At 44.8% G+C, this 18,170-nt stretch overlaps 1 protein-coding gene across 1 annotated transcript in view; it reads left to right on the top strand.

The window, feature by feature from the left end:
• smg1 (SMG1 nonsense mediated mRNA decay associated PI3K related kinase) overlaps positions 1 to 18,170 on the top strand; it is a 74,022-nt gene that overhangs the window by 5,083 nt on the left and 50,769 nt on the right. The window contains exons 6-27 of the mRNA XM_030725509.1: positions 1,687 to 1,900; positions 2,359 to 2,484; positions 2,593 to 2,665; positions 4,676 to 4,773; positions 5,589 to 5,762; positions 6,315 to 6,536; positions 7,616 to 7,717; positions 8,891 to 9,181; positions 10,120 to 10,250; positions 11,380 to 11,541; positions 11,700 to 11,818; positions 11,919 to 12,006; positions 12,153 to 12,254; positions 13,026 to 13,166; positions 13,436 to 13,662; positions 13,976 to 14,175; positions 14,724 to 14,885; positions 15,131 to 15,285; positions 15,405 to 15,538; positions 16,659 to 16,970; positions 17,098 to 17,239; positions 17,868 to 18,018. Of these exons, the coding sequence (XP_030581369.1) occupies positions 1,687 to 1,900; positions 2,359 to 2,484; positions 2,593 to 2,665; positions 4,676 to 4,773; positions 5,589 to 5,762; positions 6,315 to 6,536; positions 7,616 to 7,717; positions 8,891 to 9,181; positions 10,120 to 10,250; positions 11,380 to 11,541; positions 11,700 to 11,818; positions 11,919 to 12,006; positions 12,153 to 12,254; positions 13,026 to 13,166; positions 13,436 to 13,662; positions 13,976 to 14,175; positions 14,724 to 14,885; positions 15,131 to 15,285; positions 15,405 to 15,538; positions 16,659 to 16,970; positions 17,098 to 17,239; positions 17,868 to 18,018 (3,526 nt within the window). The remainder of the gene's footprint in view (positions 1 to 1,686; positions 1,901 to 2,358; positions 2,485 to 2,592; positions 2,666 to 4,675; positions 4,774 to 5,588; positions 5,763 to 6,314; positions 6,537 to 7,615; positions 7,718 to 8,890; positions 9,182 to 10,119; positions 10,251 to 11,379; positions 11,542 to 11,699; positions 11,819 to 11,918; positions 12,007 to 12,152; positions 12,255 to 13,025; positions 13,167 to 13,435; positions 13,663 to 13,975; positions 14,176 to 14,723; positions 14,886 to 15,130; positions 15,286 to 15,404; positions 15,539 to 16,658; positions 16,971 to 17,097; positions 17,240 to 17,867; positions 18,019 to 18,170) is intronic.

Below are 18,170 nucleotides of genomic sequence, written 5' to 3'. Positions count from 1 at the left end.
GGCCGTGAACGGGAATACAGCAGGACAGAATCCAACACTCCTGCCTTTCGATCCAACCAAACTTGAAATTGGTCAAATCTGTTTCTCCTCAACTCCTCATAGCAACCTTCGTATACGCTCATTATTTCAGAAAGATGTTGTGTCAACTCCTTATGTGGTACCTTATTCATAGATTCTACCCATCCAAAATCTTTCTACAGCGTTTTAACAACAATATAGATATTATTTCCTCTTTTTGTAAAGGAAACCCAGAAGATATGTTCCATTTATTTTGGTCTTGCCCTCTGCTCAATTCTGGAAAAATATTTGCACTTTGATCGCTACTTTTATTGAAGTGGATGTCTCCCTTTGCTTTGAACACTTATTGTTTGGCTTCACTGATTAACCAATGACTAAAAAAAACCAATACTGTATTATTAATCTTATTATATACTTAGCTAAATGGCATATTCATAAATGCTGTTACACTAATCAAATACCACTTGTCTCATTTTTAAAAATAAGGTCAAACAATATATTAAAATTATTAGAAACTCCACCAATACTAAACCCATTAAAAATTGCACCTTATGTGCTCTCTTTAATGTATTTATGTAATATGTTACTGTAAAAGGATTGTTTCAATACCTGTCTCCCCCTGGCAGATGTTACTGCATCATACTGTAATTCATTATACTGCTCTGTTTTTTGTTTTTCAATAAAGATATATTAAAATAAAAAAAATCTTCACCCATGAAGAAACTGACTTTTGACCTTTGGGCGGAGCCTGCAGAGCCTAATGTGATTGGTCACTTTGATGGATAGTTCAGGTTACTGCGTTACACCGAGTTGCGCCGCGGCAGCAACATCAGAAATGTTAGAAACCTGTTTGCTCACAGTGGAGAATAAAGTTTCCAGAATTAACTATCAGTACTTGTTTTCTGACAAGTGACTTAATACCATCTTTTTAATGTGATTAAAATGTGAAGTAACTGAGTATATATGTATTTGTATAAATATGTATCACAGTGCTAATGTGCTGGAAAATCATGAAAATTGACCTTGAAAGTGCTTAAAGTGAATTTAACCCTGGAAAAGGTGTATGAACCTTGAATATGGAAAGATGAGTTTTGATGTTGCCTGGCTGTGCACAGAGATTAGATTTATTCCTTTTATAGGATGAGTTATTAGCGCTGTAGCAGCTATGCTTCCCGAGCACTCAGGCATCTCTATAGGAAATCCACAGCGCGCCTGTTTGGTAGAAATGGGGAGAGGTGGCTCAGCTTTTATCCGGTTGTCTGATGCGTATCAATACGACCTTTTTCATATGTGAGAGTTTTGGGAAAATAAGGCGCCGGAAACATTTGTTCATTAAAATGACTTCAGTAAGTAAAGTTTATTAAGCACTTTTCACAGACAGCAGTCACAAAGTGCTGCACACAAAAAAGTATAAATACAAAAATTTCCAAAATAGTGACTTGTGATCAGTTTGCAGTGTTTTAATTTACCATCTGTTTTTTATGTGAATTGTCAGAATAGCCTCAGATATGGAAACCTAATGTGCTGCAGATGGAGGCCGGCTCCTGTAGTGCAGTCCTGAGTCTGTGTCCCTCGGTCTGAGCGGCGTGACACGAGTCCTGTTGTTGAGAACACGTGTAATAGCCGCCGTGCTCTGATGTTTCCATTCTGTGGTGTTGATGGTTTTAGCAGCAAGTTGCTGTGGGAGTTGCGTCAGGATGCTGCAGCCTGCCTTGGTATCCTGTGCACGGTGCTCAGCTATGAGGCAGAGCGCATCTTCAAGTGGCTCTTCGCCAAGTTCAATTCGTGCAGTCGTGATGAGGTGAAGCTGTTGTACCTGGTGGCAGCACAGCGTGCTTTGGAGGCTGCTGGAGAGAGGAAGGCCTTTTCTCACATTATGCAGGTACAAACACAGATGCTTTTTGTTAGTACAACATTGCTGTAATGCTTGCTCTCTCACCATCATTCAGCACTGTACATTTTACACATGCAGCTCACTGTTACAGGTCCAGGCCATGAATATCCTGAGCCAGTGAGCCTGTATTTATCCTGCTGCTTCTACTAATAATAATGATGTGAGAGGGTTCATGTTACTGACATGAACTTCTTTTGGACTGAAGTTTTTCACCTTTTCACCCTCCGGACCCTGTGCAACATTGTCACATAATTAATTTGAAATCAAAAAACATTTTCTAGGATGTTTATCATATTTTGGGTCGAGGTTTTTAACCAGTTGCTGTGTGAGATGCTTTCTTGTCATGTAAAAGTTGACAGCGGTATTATTGTGTACAGTACAGTATTGCAAAGCTCTACAGAGACGTGTACCAGCTGAGACCTGGACTGAGTGTTTGTGTGTTTCAGCTGGTGATGAGTAATCTGCAGTCCATCCTTGAAAATGTGGACACTCCAGAGCTGCTTTGTCAAAGTGTGAGGTGTATTCTTCAGGTGGCGCACTGCTACCCGCACATCTTCAGCACCAACTTCAGGGTGAGTATTTGATCAGTATTGTTTCATGGTGAGACAAACAGGTCAACATGGTCAGAGCGTATTGGCTAATGCCAGCCCGCTGCCCTAATCTTTTCTGTTTTCCCACAGGACACAGTGGACATTCTGGTGGGCTGGCACATTGACCACACACAGAAGCAGGCACTCACTCAACAAGTCTCAGGTCAGCGGGTAGTAATAGTGCAACTGTTTGACATCGGCAATTCTGATAAAACTTGCGGGGGGGGGGTGTCGTGTTAACAGTCCATTAAAATTTGACTTACTTCCACCAAGGTCAACTTAATGGTTTAATTTTGATTAAAGCGCCTTTGTGTAAGGCGACCCTGATCTGATTTGTACTGCACGACAAGCTTCTTAAAGTGAGTTTAAAAAGAAAGCAAAATAAAACTGTTCCTTTAGAACAGTGGTTCCCAAAGTCAGGAGCGCTGCAGCCCTTTAAAACCAGAAATCAAAGGGCGGGGTTAAATTCAAACTGAATTCCTGTTACCTTCGCAACAATATGAGAACAGCACCCCCACCAAGGCTAGAGACAGAGCAATGCTGGAAGAGCATATGGGAGAAGGTTACAACACTAATGCTCAGTGGCTTGTGGATCTAAGAGCCGACCACAGCAAACTTTGAAGGCAGCTACAAATACCTTGGAATCACACAGGCAAAAGGGGGAACCATGAAGAGGCCACTAGGAAAGCTGCAACCACCAGGTACCTGCAGGGAGTAAGGCAAGTCCTGAGGATTCAGCTGAATGGGAAGAACAGGATCCGGCCAATCAACACCTACGCCCTGCCGGTCATTAGATACTCTGCTGGGACAATAAGCTGGCCAAAGGAGGAGGTAGAAGCCGCTGAAAGAAGAGGAGTACGAACAGGAACCATCATGGAAGGACAGGTCCCTGCACCGCATGTACCAAGTGACTGATAAAGAAGGATCCTACCAATGGCTGGACAAAGCTGGACTGACAGACAGCACAGAGGCAGTAATCATGGCAGCACAGGAACAAACTCTGAGCACAAGATCGATAGAGGGGTGTGATGCTGCAAAATGTGGTATCAGTCCGGTGCCTAGTAAATCCAGGGTACCAAGTACCAGTACTTTTGAAGGTGTTTATGCAGGGCAGAGCAGTGTGCCATGATTTATAAAGTGAATGCATTATCAATACGCTTAATCTGAATACTTTTTAATGAGCTGATGTGATTTTTACTTTCCACTGTTAATTATTTAACACAACAAGATGCACCTTTCACTGTTTTTCACCCTGTGAAACTGGCTTTCTGGACACCTGCAGGTTGAATGCTTTTGCCTGCAAAGCACTTTGAGTGGACTGCTGCTGTTTTAACTGTGCTGTATAAATATGACTGGACAGTTGTTATTGTATCCAGACAGAGTTCATGTTTGAGATGAGTTCATTTAGCACATTTCACTGGGCTGAATGTATCATTGTCTGAAGAGGTCAGTTTGTTAAACTCTGTGAACCTCACATTAACCAATGCTGATGATCTGACCGAGTCATGACTGAAACAGCACTGCACGAGCTCCCTGAAGACTCTACTCTGGCTGTCATTACTTGAAGAAGTGCTGAGAAATTACTTTAAGATTTTCCACGTTATTTTTCAGCCCTTCAGAGTTTATACTCGAACTGCTGTATCCAAACTGGCGCGTAGCGTCATGTCGTCGTCAGGAGCCTGTAATCTGTTCCCACCTCATGCTTAAAGAAAGAAGTGAGCGTGTTTTTGCTGTTGGTGCTCCTCATCCTCCTCATCTTCCTCGTCTGTGAAATGAGGAGAAATTCAGCGCATACAAGACTCGTTTATATCATGAGGCTATTTTAATGTAGTTTGTTTTTGACATCATTGACTCCACCTTATTCTTGACGATTTTTATGTTTATTCCATTAATTTGAAGTGGAATCACTTTTTCTTACGTTGATGTTGCACAGCCCGTTTTTCACTTTTATGTAATTTTATAATTTCCTCCTATTTTGTTCTTTTATTCAATGTTTCTGAGAAAAAACACTGTGTAAAGCTGATTTTGACACAAATGAATGAATAAATGAAGTAAAGATGCACATTTGAAGGTGAAGAATGGAGAGTGGAGCATTTGAAATGAACTTTGTAGAGAAGGTGTAAAATCATAAATACATTTCAGTGCTTTCACTGCTCTCTCTGTCTGTGCTTAGGCTGGTTACAGAGCCTGGAGCAGTTCTGGGTGGCAGACCTGACCTTCTCCACCACCTTACTGGGACAGTTCTTGGAGGATATGGAGGCATATGCAGAGGTGATAGGCCCGAGCTTCTCAGCCAAATGCTGAAGCCAGTTACACTCATTTAGAGGTTGCAATGAAAAAGGCCACCAATTAGTGGTTTAAATTTGGCCCGTCTCCCAGGCGGTCTCCCTGTGCACCTGTAGTCTGCTTCCAGTGCTGCTACAGTTTTCTATATTAGAACTCAGCCTGACCACTTGTGTGTATAATGCATGCTGGGCCGCCTTCACTGTGATTAAACTGCAACACTTCAATGTGAATTTCAAAGCTTTCAAATCTGGTGAGCAACAATACCTTTGATACGGCCCAAACCTCAGGAATACTCAGGAGGTCATTCAGAAGGAGCCACGCTGAAGTACGTGATGACAGCCCGACAGACTCTGGGGAATGCACCCGGGCTCGCTCCTGCCCTGACCTAATGTGCTGCCCTCAGGTCAGCCCGTTGTAGACTCTTCCACTGATCTGTGGTCTATGGGCTTCATCGCCAGCGATACTGAAGGTGATCTCTGGTCTCAGTGCAGGTTTGAAGTCCATCATAAAAGTGCACATGCATGTGGTCAGAGTGGGACTTCCACAATCTAAAGATGGCAGAGGCTTTAAAGCAGACCACAGGTTAGATCAGCCAAATTTAAGCCACTAAACTTCATTGCACCATTTAACATGCAGTAGGCTTTATTTAAATATACAACAAACTGGAACCAGTGCTTATGGGTCCAGTTTGTGCCAAGACTGGAAACCCTCAGAGATCTTTCTGAAACAAAGATCTCTAACCAGACTGGTAAAATAGTGAATAATGAAACATGACTTAGCTGACTCTTTGCTCTCTTTAGGATCTGAGCCATGTGGTGTCAGGGGAGGTGGTGGATGAAGATATCCCCCCTCCCTCAGTGTCGTTGCCCAAGTTGGCAGCTCTGCTGAGGGTTTTCAGCACGGTGGTCCGCAGCATCGGAGAGCGATTCAGCCCTTTCAGAGGACCGCCTATCACTGAAGTCTATGTCACAGACGTAAGAGCTGCACCTTTGAGAACCACAGCAAGTACTAAACATACAGACAATAACGTAGATATGGACTCAGTGGCAAACGTGGGTAGCAGTTTGAAAATTCCTCATTGTTGGGAAAATGCTCCTTGGTAGATAAAGGAGAGTTTCTCTTACATAATCCGTATATTTACCCTGTATGCTTGTCTTAATATATGTAATCCCACTTAAAGCAGGAGTGGGTAGGGTCATCTCTGGTACTGAGGAGGTCCACATGTCTATAAATCTTAGATTTCTTTATTCTGAAAAAGCCTGAGGACCAGCTCATCAAAGAAGCAGCAGGCTGTGGTAGTTTTTACAGCATGCTGGTTTGAAGTCATTCCTTTACGGGCAGATTTAGTGGACATGAAGTCTGACAACATTTGAGAGGAAAAGCTTTTGCAGATAAAATGTTCTGGTTACAGGAAATAATCCAGTAAATGTTTGTATGCTCTCCAAATTACTTTCTTCTGTCATGTTACAGTCCTGTCAGTGTTAATGCCTAATCTGACCCCCCCCCTCGTTCTGATTTTTCTCAAGGTTCTTAACCGGGTTCTGGCCTGTGTGACTGTGGCAAAGCAGGTTCAGTTCTCTGAGGCCGTGCTCACCGCGGGGAACGAGTGTGTGGGTGTGTTGCTGGCCAGTGTAGAACCCTGTGGGCAGCTGATGGACGCCGTCCTCGCCTATGGTCTGGACCAGCTGGACTGCTGCCAGGCCTGTGGCTCAGACTACAACTTGGCAGTGCTTAATCTTCTCACTCTGGTAGGATCACCGTATGGCTTCTCACACATGATTTTTTTAACATAGAAAGGAACAAAACCAGCTCACATGCTCACAGCCTGAGTGACAAAGTTGGCTTTTTTGTGTAGTTTGTCTTGTTATGCTGAGAATCGCAGCCTTATTAAAAGCAGAGGATACTCTCCCTCCAGTCGTGACCTGATCAGCAGTTACTGCAGATCCTGAGTTTCTTTCTAAGAACTGTAACTGACAGCAAAGAAGAACAAAACTCAACTTTCAACAAACGTTCCAGGATCTTCTCTCACTGAAACAGCTGGAAACAAAGTGCTGCGTACTAATACTGAGCTGCTGTACAGCAAACAGTCAGTATCTGAAATCTGATTGGTCCCCTGGTCCCATCATCACACCGAAGCCAGCGGAGTACCGCACTGTTAGTCTGAGAGTCCTGAACACCAGTGGATGAGAGCACAGACGGGACCAGTACAAATAGAACTCAGTACATTTACTCTGGTGCTTTACTCAGGTTTAAAGTACTTGTACTTTAAGTATGTGCATGTTGTACTGCTTTCTGCTTTTACTCTACTATATTTTGAGTCTAACTGTTGCACTTTGTACTCAACTGTATTTATTTTAAACTGTTGGTTACTTAATATTTTTCAAATGAATTACAGTGTTATAGCTCAAGCTAAAGTCATTAACAGCTGCAACATCAGGGAGAGATACACACCAATAAATCAGTAATTATAATACAGTAATATCATGTATATGATTCTGAAAGGTGTCATTTACTTCAGATAGAGTTGAATATCCTGCCTGTGGTCTGTTAAGCTTCGTCAGTAGAATTAGAACTTTTACTGAAGTGAAACGTCTAAATGCTTTTCACATAATTAATCTGCAGTACGGCTGCATGTGCGTTTGGTTTGCACATCAGTTTTCTGCACTTATTCTCATTTCTTCTGCCCCCCCCCCCCCCCCCCCCCCCACCTGATTGTGGGGTGCGGCTGTCTGCATAATTAGCAGGCAGAACTTTCACTTTTTGAATCTTCTGTGGGGAAAAATCAAGTTTTCTACAACCTTTGATTGACGGTCTCGTTGTCTTTCAGATCGTAGACCAGGTCAACACCAAGCTGCCCGTGTCCTTTGTGGAGAAATTACTGGCACCAGACTCCCAGCTGCTGAAGCTGCGCTTTCATCAGGAGAAAGAGGTGTGGCTTTATCCAGAAACTTGGAACTTCACAGCTGTGCAACAGAATAGGCTCACACTATATTTTGCATATCTCATCCACTGTGTGGCTAAACATTACAGCTGTACGTGATAGTTGAAGAGTTTACTCCAAAATGATGATGAAATGATGACAGTCTGTATTTTGTCACAATGTTTCCATTCAAATCTGGTTCCAGGCCAGTGTGACGGTGGAAGACACGTGAACGTCACCCACTTTGTCACCCACTGCTCAAAAACACGAAGGAACGCTTGAATCAGAGTTCAGCGTCGAGTCAATGAAACCTCTGGGATATTGATGTGATCGGTTCAGTAGCAGGGAGGTTGTTGATCACTTTCAGCTGCTTTGCTGTTAATGAAATTAACCAGAGGGGCACTAGTAGCTAGACAGTGAGAAACTGGGGAATCCCACACTTGTACGTAAAGAGCCGGTCTGTTTATGGGACAGGGTTCTAGTCAGCGGCTGGCTGCCTGTTGATGCGCCAGGCTGAAAATTTCACAGGTTCTCAATTGGAACTGTTTCCTGTTTCCACGATTAGCAAGCAGGCGTGGCTGTTAGCACTAGCAGGTGGTCGTCCGATGGGTCCTGTTTCACTTTGATTTTGGGGGTCTTTTGGAATTCAGGCCTCTGTAGGTTAATCATTTTAATTTCTGTCAAATGATGACATCCTTTCATTCCTAACACATTACCCATATGAGTGTACATATCCAGCTTTTCCCCATTGAGATCTGATGCCTTTTAAAAGTGTTCCTTTTGATTTTTTTCTTTTTGAGCAGCGTAGTAAAAACATCTCAGGGAACCTGCACACTAAAGTAAATGCCAGGCAGTGTGTAATATCTCAGGCCTGTGGATGTGGGCTGTTGTTACAGGACTTGGCTGCATACAGAGGGGAGAAAATGAGTTTGTGTTCAGAGAAAAATGATGATACTTCTACCAAGTTAAACATATAGTAACAGGAAAATGCATCGTTTCTTCCAAACACTCAGTGACTCCGTGTGTTTGGTGTTGATCAGATGCTCCCAAAGGCCCATTCTGTTGTAGGAAAAGCCAGTGTGCGCTCATAGCTCAGTTAGGCCAGCATAAATGAAAAATGTTTTGTGTGAATCTTTTGTTTAGATTTGGTGAGTGTAATGTGTGTTCATGCTCACTGCACAGGTCATGTCAGCTGTCCACGGCGTGTATCAGGCACTGATGAGCCTGAAAAACATTCCAACACTGGAGGCAGCTTATAAAATGGTTTTGGGTGAGATGGTGTGTGGTCTGTCCAGCTTGAGGGAAACTTTGGATCCTTGTGGGATGGCCCTGGTACCAGGCGGCCTCTGCCCTAATATCCAACACCCTGCTTTTGCTTCCCTCACCCTGCCACCAGAAAAAGCCCAGTTCACCATCATCTTCAACCTCAGCACCCTTACCACCATCGGAAACACCAAGAATTCTCTAATTGGGGTGAGCCATTGTCCTTTTCCACCTTGCTGAATATCACTAAGCACTGTAGTAATAGTCTCAGCAGCTTCCCATGACCGGTGTGGACATATGGTTCATATTAACTTCACACTTTCTGATATATCTATAAAGATCTGTCCCTGTAAAGCCTTTTCTGGCATCACTGCTGGATTCATCACTCTGTTAAAGTCAATGTGTGCTTTAGTGGGTCATTCATGATGGTCCTCACATACTCTCCACATTAACAGCACTAAGGATAATATGTACTGTCCCAAGACTTCACAGTACATGAGGTCCTGGCAGCAGTATTTCCATAGTAACATAAACCTCGTCCTGTTTGTAGTTTGGTGTAACATTGGCACACACTGAGAATAAATGTATCTGCTGTTAGGGAGCTGTGACAGCACACGTGTCTGAAGCACACAGTATCAGCTGACACCTGCTTTCAGTGCCGACGGTGTGGCGTGAGCCTGTAATCAGTTTAGTGTTTTTATCCAGCTCCATTTCTAACGAACCTTCATTAATGAAGCTTAAAGCCAGCGTTTCTGTAGGAGCAGACAGTCAGTTCTTCAGGTTTTCTCTTAAAGGAAGGCTTCAGTCCCCGTCGTTTCTAAAGGTTCACCGCTCTGTGATAGCTACAGTATGTTGTGCTGTATAAATACGATTTCAGCTTTTGCCAAACAGATGCAACAGGTGGGAACATGTCACAGTACAGATGTCCTGTGGATCTGACTGAATTCAGCTGTAAAGGTCACTGCTCCTCTCATTTATCACTTTCTTTTAGAGAGAGCTCCTGAAATAAATGTGGTGCTCTGCATTTCATTGCTTTGTACTTGTGACATATGCAGTGACGGGAATTTGAATGCAGACACCTGATGTTTGCACTGTTATGTCACTGCATGTTCACTTGGTTCATTTGTATGCATTTGTGTTCTGTGCAGATGTGGGCATTGTCTCCTACAGTCTTCGCTCTTCTAAGTCACAATTTGATGCTGGTCCACTCTGAGTTGGCCATCTACTACCCTGCCATCCAGTACGCTGTACTCTACTCCCTGTACTCACACTGCACCAGGTAATACACCCACATGTGGTGCGAGCACACTCCTTGTGCACTGCAGCATTCTCAGTTTTGCAAGCATGCACTGTATGGACAGAAGTAACAGGCCACGCCTCTTAAGCTTTGAGTTCAGGTGTTTTCAGTCCCATTGCAACATGTGTATAAAATCAAGCACCTAGCTGCTGTCTGCCTTTACAAACCTTTGTGAAAGAAACGGGTCGTTCTAAGGAGCTCGATGAATTCGAGCGAGGGACTGGAACAGGATGCCACCATTGCAGCCAGTCATGCCGTGGAATGTCTTCCCTCCTGGATATTCCACGATCAACTCTAAGTGATATTATTGCAAAGTGGAAGCATTTAGGAGCCACAGCAACTCAACCACAAACCACGTGATGTTATAGAGCAGGGTTGCCAAGTGCTGAGTCACATAATGCCTAACAGTTGCCAACGCTCTGCTGAGTCAGTGACTGCAGAGCTCCAAACCTTCTCCAGCATTAAAAATGATGCTGGAAGCTTCATGGCCGAGCAGCTCCTGTACCTGTAAAGTGTGTGTGGCCCAGTGCTTTTGTCCGTATAGTGTATTTGAGTATTTGGCTAGATTTTTTTATTTTTTTGGACGTCTTTCCATATTTGGTGGATTTTAACCCTAGAACACGAACATGAGTTTGTAACAGTATCACCGATGGGGGTGAAAAGCCCGACGTTAGTCACAGCTGTGGCTCTAAGGTTCTGCTTATTCCAGAAGCTGAACATTAAACCCAACCCTGAACAAAAGCTCACCAAAATGGATACAATATGGCAAAGATACAAAAGAAGCACAATTAAATAAAGAAGTGAAAACTAAACAGACAGTGACAAATACATGATGCTGGTGGGAGTTTTTTGTGATTGTTGATCATTTACTCAGTTAATCTTAATAACTGGTAACTTTGTTACTTTGATCTGAAGGTAAGTGAAGAGCTAAGAGGAGGAAATATTAAGAAATGTGATTGGGCAATAAGAAGCAAACAAACAGATGAATTCAGTGAAGTCTGTGATTTGCTGTTGGAGTTGCTGAAAGACAAAACTGTAAGAAGAAGATCCAAACTCGATGTAGGGCTGCTTCTGCTTGTCTCATCTGATGACCTCTTCTCTCTGTGTGCAGACACGATCACTTCATCTCATCCAGCTTATCATCATCCTCTCCCTCTCTGTTTGATGGTGCTGTCATCAGCACTGTAACCACAGCAACTAAGAAGCATTTCAGCACACTGCTCAGTCTTCTTGGAGGTCTGCTGCCCAGGGAGCACCTTTACCCCGAGGCCAGGTTCTTCCTCCCTGTCTTTAAGCAAACTCGGCTGAAAGTTTTCTTTAGATATTTCACTATTAAATGATTATGCTGAGTCTAACCAGAACAATAGAGAAAACCAAATGCAACACACAAAGGTTATTGGTTATTATAACACTCTTATGTTGATATGCTAGGAAGCTGCTTCTCACCTGGGCTCAGGAAATCTCTTTGCTGATGAAGAAGTCAGACACCTACAGCCCCCTGTTTTCCCTGCCCTCGTTCAGCAAGTTCTGCAGAGGCATTCTGGCCAATGGTGAGACCAAAATGTTCAGCATTTCCTACCAAGAACTGTTTTATGCCGGCGGACTCGTTCATCAGTAAGGATGCTGTCGAATTGTTGTTTTTTTGGATAGCTCTGAATGAGGATCAAAGCATCTGCCTCCAGACCTGCCACACTTTGCAGGTGCTGTGCTCATCGCTGTCCACCGAGCTGCTGCAGAGGTGAACGCCTTATTTACACACCTTACTTCTGTCCTGGACATAGCTGCAGATATGGGGAAAAATATGATGCCTGATGCTTGTTCTGTTGTATTAAAGTTCATTGTGTGTGTTTTTTGTGTGTGTGCTGTGGGGTGGGGGTCTCGCAGGTGTGTAGATGTGTGCAGAGTCCAGCTGGTCCACTCAGCAGTGAGGGTGAGGCAAGCTTATGCTAAACTTCTCAGGTCAATCCCTCTTGACGTGACTTTGAGGTAAGACTTGCCGTACTGCTATAAACTGTATTCTTTCACACAGTTGGATATGTGTGTGTCATTAATAGCAGTGGGTGCCTTTAGGATTTTATTGCTACACAATAGTGTTAAACTCCCCATGCGCTGGTGTAATACAGAGGCACAGCGTCTTTTGATGCATCGTCAAGCTCCCGATCCTGTTCTTGATGTGACTCACGGATGTGATCGGCGTCCACAAGCCCTACAAACCTGGTTGTGTGTGTTTGTCCGCACAGCTATGAGCAGTTAATGGTTGTTGCTCTGCAGGCTGTTGGCTGCTGAGCATAGAGAACCTAAACCATCTCAGCTCCACTGGAATAACCGTGGCTGCAGCCCTGTGACATGCTGGGTTTTTGTGTCTTGTTTTCCTGTAACTATGGTTGTGCCTGGTCTGAACAATAATTGGGAACATTAAATGGTTAAACAGTCTTAAAGTTCCCCAAATTGATAAGTACAGACTTCACTAGCTGCTTGGCTAAAGCTGTCAGACATGTTGCTGGGACTGTAGTTGTTGCCTTACAGCATTTCCATTAAAGAGAGCCCACACTTTAAGCTTCCCACCCGGTCTGTGACTTTAGAGCACTGAAGACAAACAGTTGCACATTGGCATCATCAGCTTTGCTGTTATCAGTTAGGGAGTCCGAAGGTTTCGCTACGTTAGGATTCGATGTTTGATGAGCACCATTTGAACTGAAGTACTGACCAATCGGGAGCTGGGACCAATTTATTTATTTTATTTTTGTTTGTTCGCAGTAACCACAGCCATCCTGAAATGAGGAAGATCTCTGTGGCCATTCGCCACCACATGAGCCGTGCACCGAGCAGCACTTTCCACCCCCAGGACTTCAGTGACCTCATCAGCTTCATCCTGTATGGAGTCCTGCACCGTGGAGGGTAATGGCACAGGAACAGCTGCACGACCTGCACAGATTTTAACTCTTAGGATGTTTTTATGGTCATTTTTCAATATCGGTAGTCATGCTGGCAGTTTGCGCTGGTGTACGTGTACTTCATGATTATCGTGTGCCCCACTATAGTGAGACATGCTAAGTTTCATATCAGGTCTACAAATATAAAATCTGTGATGTACATTTTGATGTGACTCCTGATCAGTAACAATGTACTGAGGTGTGGCTCAGACACTTCCCGTTGTGTATTCTCAGGAAGGACTCGTGGCTGGAGCGTCTGTACTACAGCTGCCAGCGTCTTGAGAAGCAGGATGGCCGTGGAAGCACTGATGGTAGCAGGCCCGATGTAGTGACACGAGGACTGCTAAAAACAGAGGTGTTGCTGTGGCAGTGGGCGGTGTGGGAGGCTGCACAGTTCACTGTATTATCCAAACTCCGAACACCTTTGGGTCGAGCTCAGGACACCTTCCAGACCATTGAAGGTAAAGCTCAGAGTTTAAGTGTTACTTGGGTTCTACATATTATCTGTGACTGAGGCTACCATAACAGGCTTTTTATTAGGAAGATGGAAATGGTGGGACAGTTTTCTAACTGCTGACACAGAACAGTTGCTAAACAGTCTGCTAAAATGCGATCACGGTGCTTAGTGAAGAAAAGAAGACTTGTAGAGTTCATCGTTGCAGAAAGAGAGCCGGGTGTGATGACATGGGTCAGAAGTCCCCACGAATGTTGTGGTGTTTTCTTTGTGTTAGCCTCCTGACCACCAGCCCACCCTTCTGCTTCCGTGTGTTACAGGTATGATCCGGAGCTTAGCTGCACACAGTCTGAACCCAGACCAGGATGTTGGAGCCTGGGCCGGCACCGGAAGTGATAGTGATGGTCACCACTCCAATCAGCTGCGCCTCACTCTGCTGCTTCAGTACCTGGAGAACCTGGAGAAGCTCATGTACAACGCCTATGAAGGCTGTGCTAACGCTCTCACCGCTCCACCAAAGGTGTGCAAATGAAAGCTCCACTTCACTTTAATGGTTGGACATCGATGGGGGGGGGGTAGCTTCAAAACTGGTGACACTCCCAAATTCCAAGTGTGATTCTATTGCTACACGGTGCCAGCAGTGACATCATAGTACAACCGCATCACAACATTTCATCCAGCACAAATCAAATGTGTGCATAAAAGTAGCCGAGGTAGTGCTGTCCCTGGAAATATTAAGTAAAAATATAAAATAATTGCTTAACGCGTAATAAAACTGGGATGTCGTATCTCGGATCGAGCTTTTTAAGCGGCTACTGAGAACCCTCATGTGTTTGGGCTCGTGTTGTCGTCACGCACACTGGGGTTCACACATAAGTTCGTGGCGTGACTACATCACTGATATTGTGAGATGACTTTTTTCACGTGTACTGATTGTGGACGGTACAGCCGTGACTGAGAGAGAGGATCGTAGCCAAGAAGCAGAATTTGAACAGCCATCATGTTGTGACTGCCGCCCTGCGTGCGTGTTATTTATTGATCTCGTGTGGCTTTTTCTCCGCCTCTCAGGGCATTAGGACTTTCTTCTACACAAACCGGCAGACATGCCAGGACTGGCTGACAAGGATCCGCTTGGCATTGATGAGAGTTGGTCTGTTGTCTGGCCAGCCAGCAGTAACTGTTCGCCATGGGTTCGACCTGCTCACAGAGATTAAGAACAGTGGTGCCCAGGTCAGTGTACAAAGCTTTCAGCTGAGCATCGTGTGTGTGTGTGTGTGTGTGTGTGTGTGTGTGTGTGTGTGTGTGTGTGTAGATGGAATATGTGTATAATAATTCATTTTTTCTGGCTTGAGCCTCTTTAGCTTTTGTCTGTGCACATTCGTAGTGTTGTGTTAGGTGTTGTGTAATTTCTGCAGGTACAGTAATAAATAGTAGCATCCATCTGGGTCAGCGGGATGTTTTTGTGTGCTTGAAAGGGTCCAGAGCTGGAGGTTCCTGTGGTGTTGCTTGTGGAGGCTCTATGGGAGTTGCACTGTCCTGAGGCCATCCAGGGCTTGGCGTGCTGGAGCCTCTCAACAGCTGGCAAGAGTATGGGCTGGTTGTCATCAGTCGCCCTGCAGGCTGAGGGACGGTGAGGACCGGCACATTAACCAGTTACTGTTATGGTTGAGTGAGATGTGTATATAAATGTTTAGTTCATTCATGTCGTCTTCCTCCTGTAATAAATTGTGCAAATGTTTGTGTGTGTAGATTTGAGAAAGCAGCCCAGGAGTATCAGGACCAGCTCTCTGCGGTTACAGGGATGGACTGCAGCATCAAAGGCTCTGAATCTTTGATGCTCAAACTCTCCAGCAACTCAAGCAGCCCGAAACACGGCAGCAATGGTAACTACCAGATATCCATGTTTCATGCAGTCAAACCACCATAAAGGAACAGCAGTTAGCAAGTCATAGACAAGCTAGTAATAAAAGTAATGCAGGTGAAGCACAGCAGGTCAGATCAAGGACAGGAGGCTGAATGAGGATCTTCTCCTATAAGGAGAGAAATGATGGCTCTCTGTTGGATCCTGGAAGTTGGGACACGCCTTGTCTGAAAGTTTTCCAGCTCAGATTTGATCACAGGATTATCCAGAGGAGGAGGGCTTGATCACAAACAGGTCCTCCATATACAGCTAACACGTGTGTGACAGCAGGCGCACAGTTGTTGTGTAGAATAAAAGCACATTCTGTATGAGCTGCCAGACGGCAGGCTGCAGATGGGACAGCGATGGTCTTCTGTGCAGAGCTCTCAGCTAGTTTATGCTTGAGCCAGAACAGGTTCATGAAGAGCTAAGAGTTTCCACACCATTTGTTTCACCACCCATAGCCACCTGTTGAGTGAGATTAACACGAGGCATCTTTGTAATGCTGGATATCAGTTACTTTGTTACCCCCCCACTGCCCCCCAGCAGGCAGGGAACCAGCTAGCGGCTGCTCACCCAGCAGATCGCTATCACCACAGTTTGCAAGCGGGCGCGGCCATTAGTACTTGGGCTATTTTTTTCTGGTTAGAGCCCTGAGCAGGTGCTGGGTCTTCAAACCTTTGCTGGAGTTTTCTGTAGGGAACACTAAGTTCAGTTAGCTTTCTAATCCTTCCTTGATCCCAGCTGTGGAGCACAGAAGCCCTTTAGGCGGGGCGTGGATGACCTGGAAAAATGGAGTGAATAAAAATGTTTTTAGAGGAAAATAACCAAACACTGATGCCGTTGTGATGACCATTATTTCAGTACGGTTAAACTTAGGAGGAACGTCTCTGTGCCGCTAATGCAAGGCAGTCCGGTGGGCGGAGTAATGTTTGAGCTTCTACAGCGAGAGACTCACCCATGCTAACCAGAGAAGCCGGGCTCATCCTTTAGTCTAGTGGTGCATTTCCTGCTTGTGTTTCTGAGAAATGTTTTTCTGTGCTTTTTGTTTTGTTGTCTTTCCTTTAAGATTAACTGATGTGATGATTTTTGATTTCCAAAAGGTGACAGCAGGAAGACGGTGCTGCTGAAATCCAGTGAGTGCTCCCCAGAGGTCATCAACTTTCTGGCCAACAAAGCCTGTCAGTGTTATGCAGCCCTTTGTGACTGGGCCTCTGTTAAGGAGTGGCAGGCAACTGTGAGCACCCTCAAACAGAACTCCACCAATCCCATCAGCATCAACCTGAAGACAGACTTCAATTACATCCAGGCTTTGAGTCACTTTGAGGAGGGGGACCTAGCAGAGTGTGGGGTTCAGCTGGAGCTGCTACCTGGAGAGGACTACACCTCTCTTTCTGGCAGCAAGGACAAGCTGGGTAAGTGTCCTTACAGCCACTAGTGTTAGCAGGCTTCAGACTCTGGATTGTGGATCAGTTTGTAGTGAAACTGGTACAAAATGTTCCTTGTCCACATTTAGCTTTGATTGTGTGTGCATGTATTCAGATCTGAAGAGGCTTCTGCCCTCACTGAGCCCAGATCCGACGGAGCTGCAGAGAGCCATCGAGGTGCAGCTCCTCCGCAGCGCTCTGAGTGCAATGACCAAAGTCAGCCAACAGCAGGATCAGAGAACTGCACCCAGCTCAGAGTGAGTTTGCTTCTTATGGGTCAGAGATGCTTCCTGCCTGCCCATCTCTGAGTTCCCTCAGATAATCCAGGATGATCATACACTTAATGAGCACTACTCATAAACATATTGTGATGAAGTCGGGGGCTTTTGAGTCGTGTTTTCTGGGGAGACATTTTCAAACAGCTGCACGTAGAGAACTACTTAAGCTATGTCAGTCAATATCTGCAGCTGTGACTTCAGGAATGTGGAATTTACGGCGTGTACCTGAAGTTGAGCATCTTGAATTTGCTGGAAGAAGTGACAGTATGGCCTGCAGCGTTGGAAGGAACCCCCCCATCTTTGAACTTCAAAGCTGGGGGGGTTGAACTTTGAGACTCAGCAAACAGTGCTGTGTGTTTAATGTGTCCAGCTTAGGCCGGTGATTGTATGCTAGAAGCTGTCGTTGGTATCTTCCACTTCCTGACCCCATGTGGATATAAGCTGCCTGCTCTGCAGTCACGCTGACAGACACGCTTCCAGCCCAGTTAGTTAGTTGTGGGTTAGAGGCAGATGACGGTCTTTTGCCTGTTTTCTGTCATTAATGTAACTGTGCGTTATTCATTGTTGGTGCCTGACGCTGAATAAGTCATGTGACATGTTGTTGCAGCACGCTGGTGCGTTGCCTGAAACAGACCGGGCGCATCTGCTTGGGTCCCCTTCGCCTGTCGACCCTCACTCTTTCTGATGCCACGCCCACGTTCCCCACCCTGCAGCTCCACTCCACTGCCACCCTGGAGAATGCACTTACTGGACAAGAAGTTTGTACACCCACACTTATCGTGACTGCAGATAATCAATGAGTTTCATTTGCAGCGATCGGGACTTTACATTTGCCAATTTGGTTTGGATACCAGAGAATATCAAAGTAAATGATGATGAAAACATGATCAAATATGTTTTTTTTCACTGA

Source organism: Archocentrus centrarchus, unplaced genomic scaffold (genome assembly GCF_007364275.1).
Source record: "Archocentrus centrarchus isolate MPI-CPG fArcCen1 unplaced genomic scaffold, fArcCen1 scaffold_58_ctg1, whole genome shotgun sequence".
NCBI classification, from domain to species: Eukaryota; Metazoa; Chordata; class Actinopteri; order Cichliformes; family Cichlidae; genus Archocentrus; species Archocentrus centrarchus.
The sequence above is the reverse complement of the archived record's forward strand: the minus strand, read 5'-3'. Positions and strand labels throughout refer to the sequence as shown.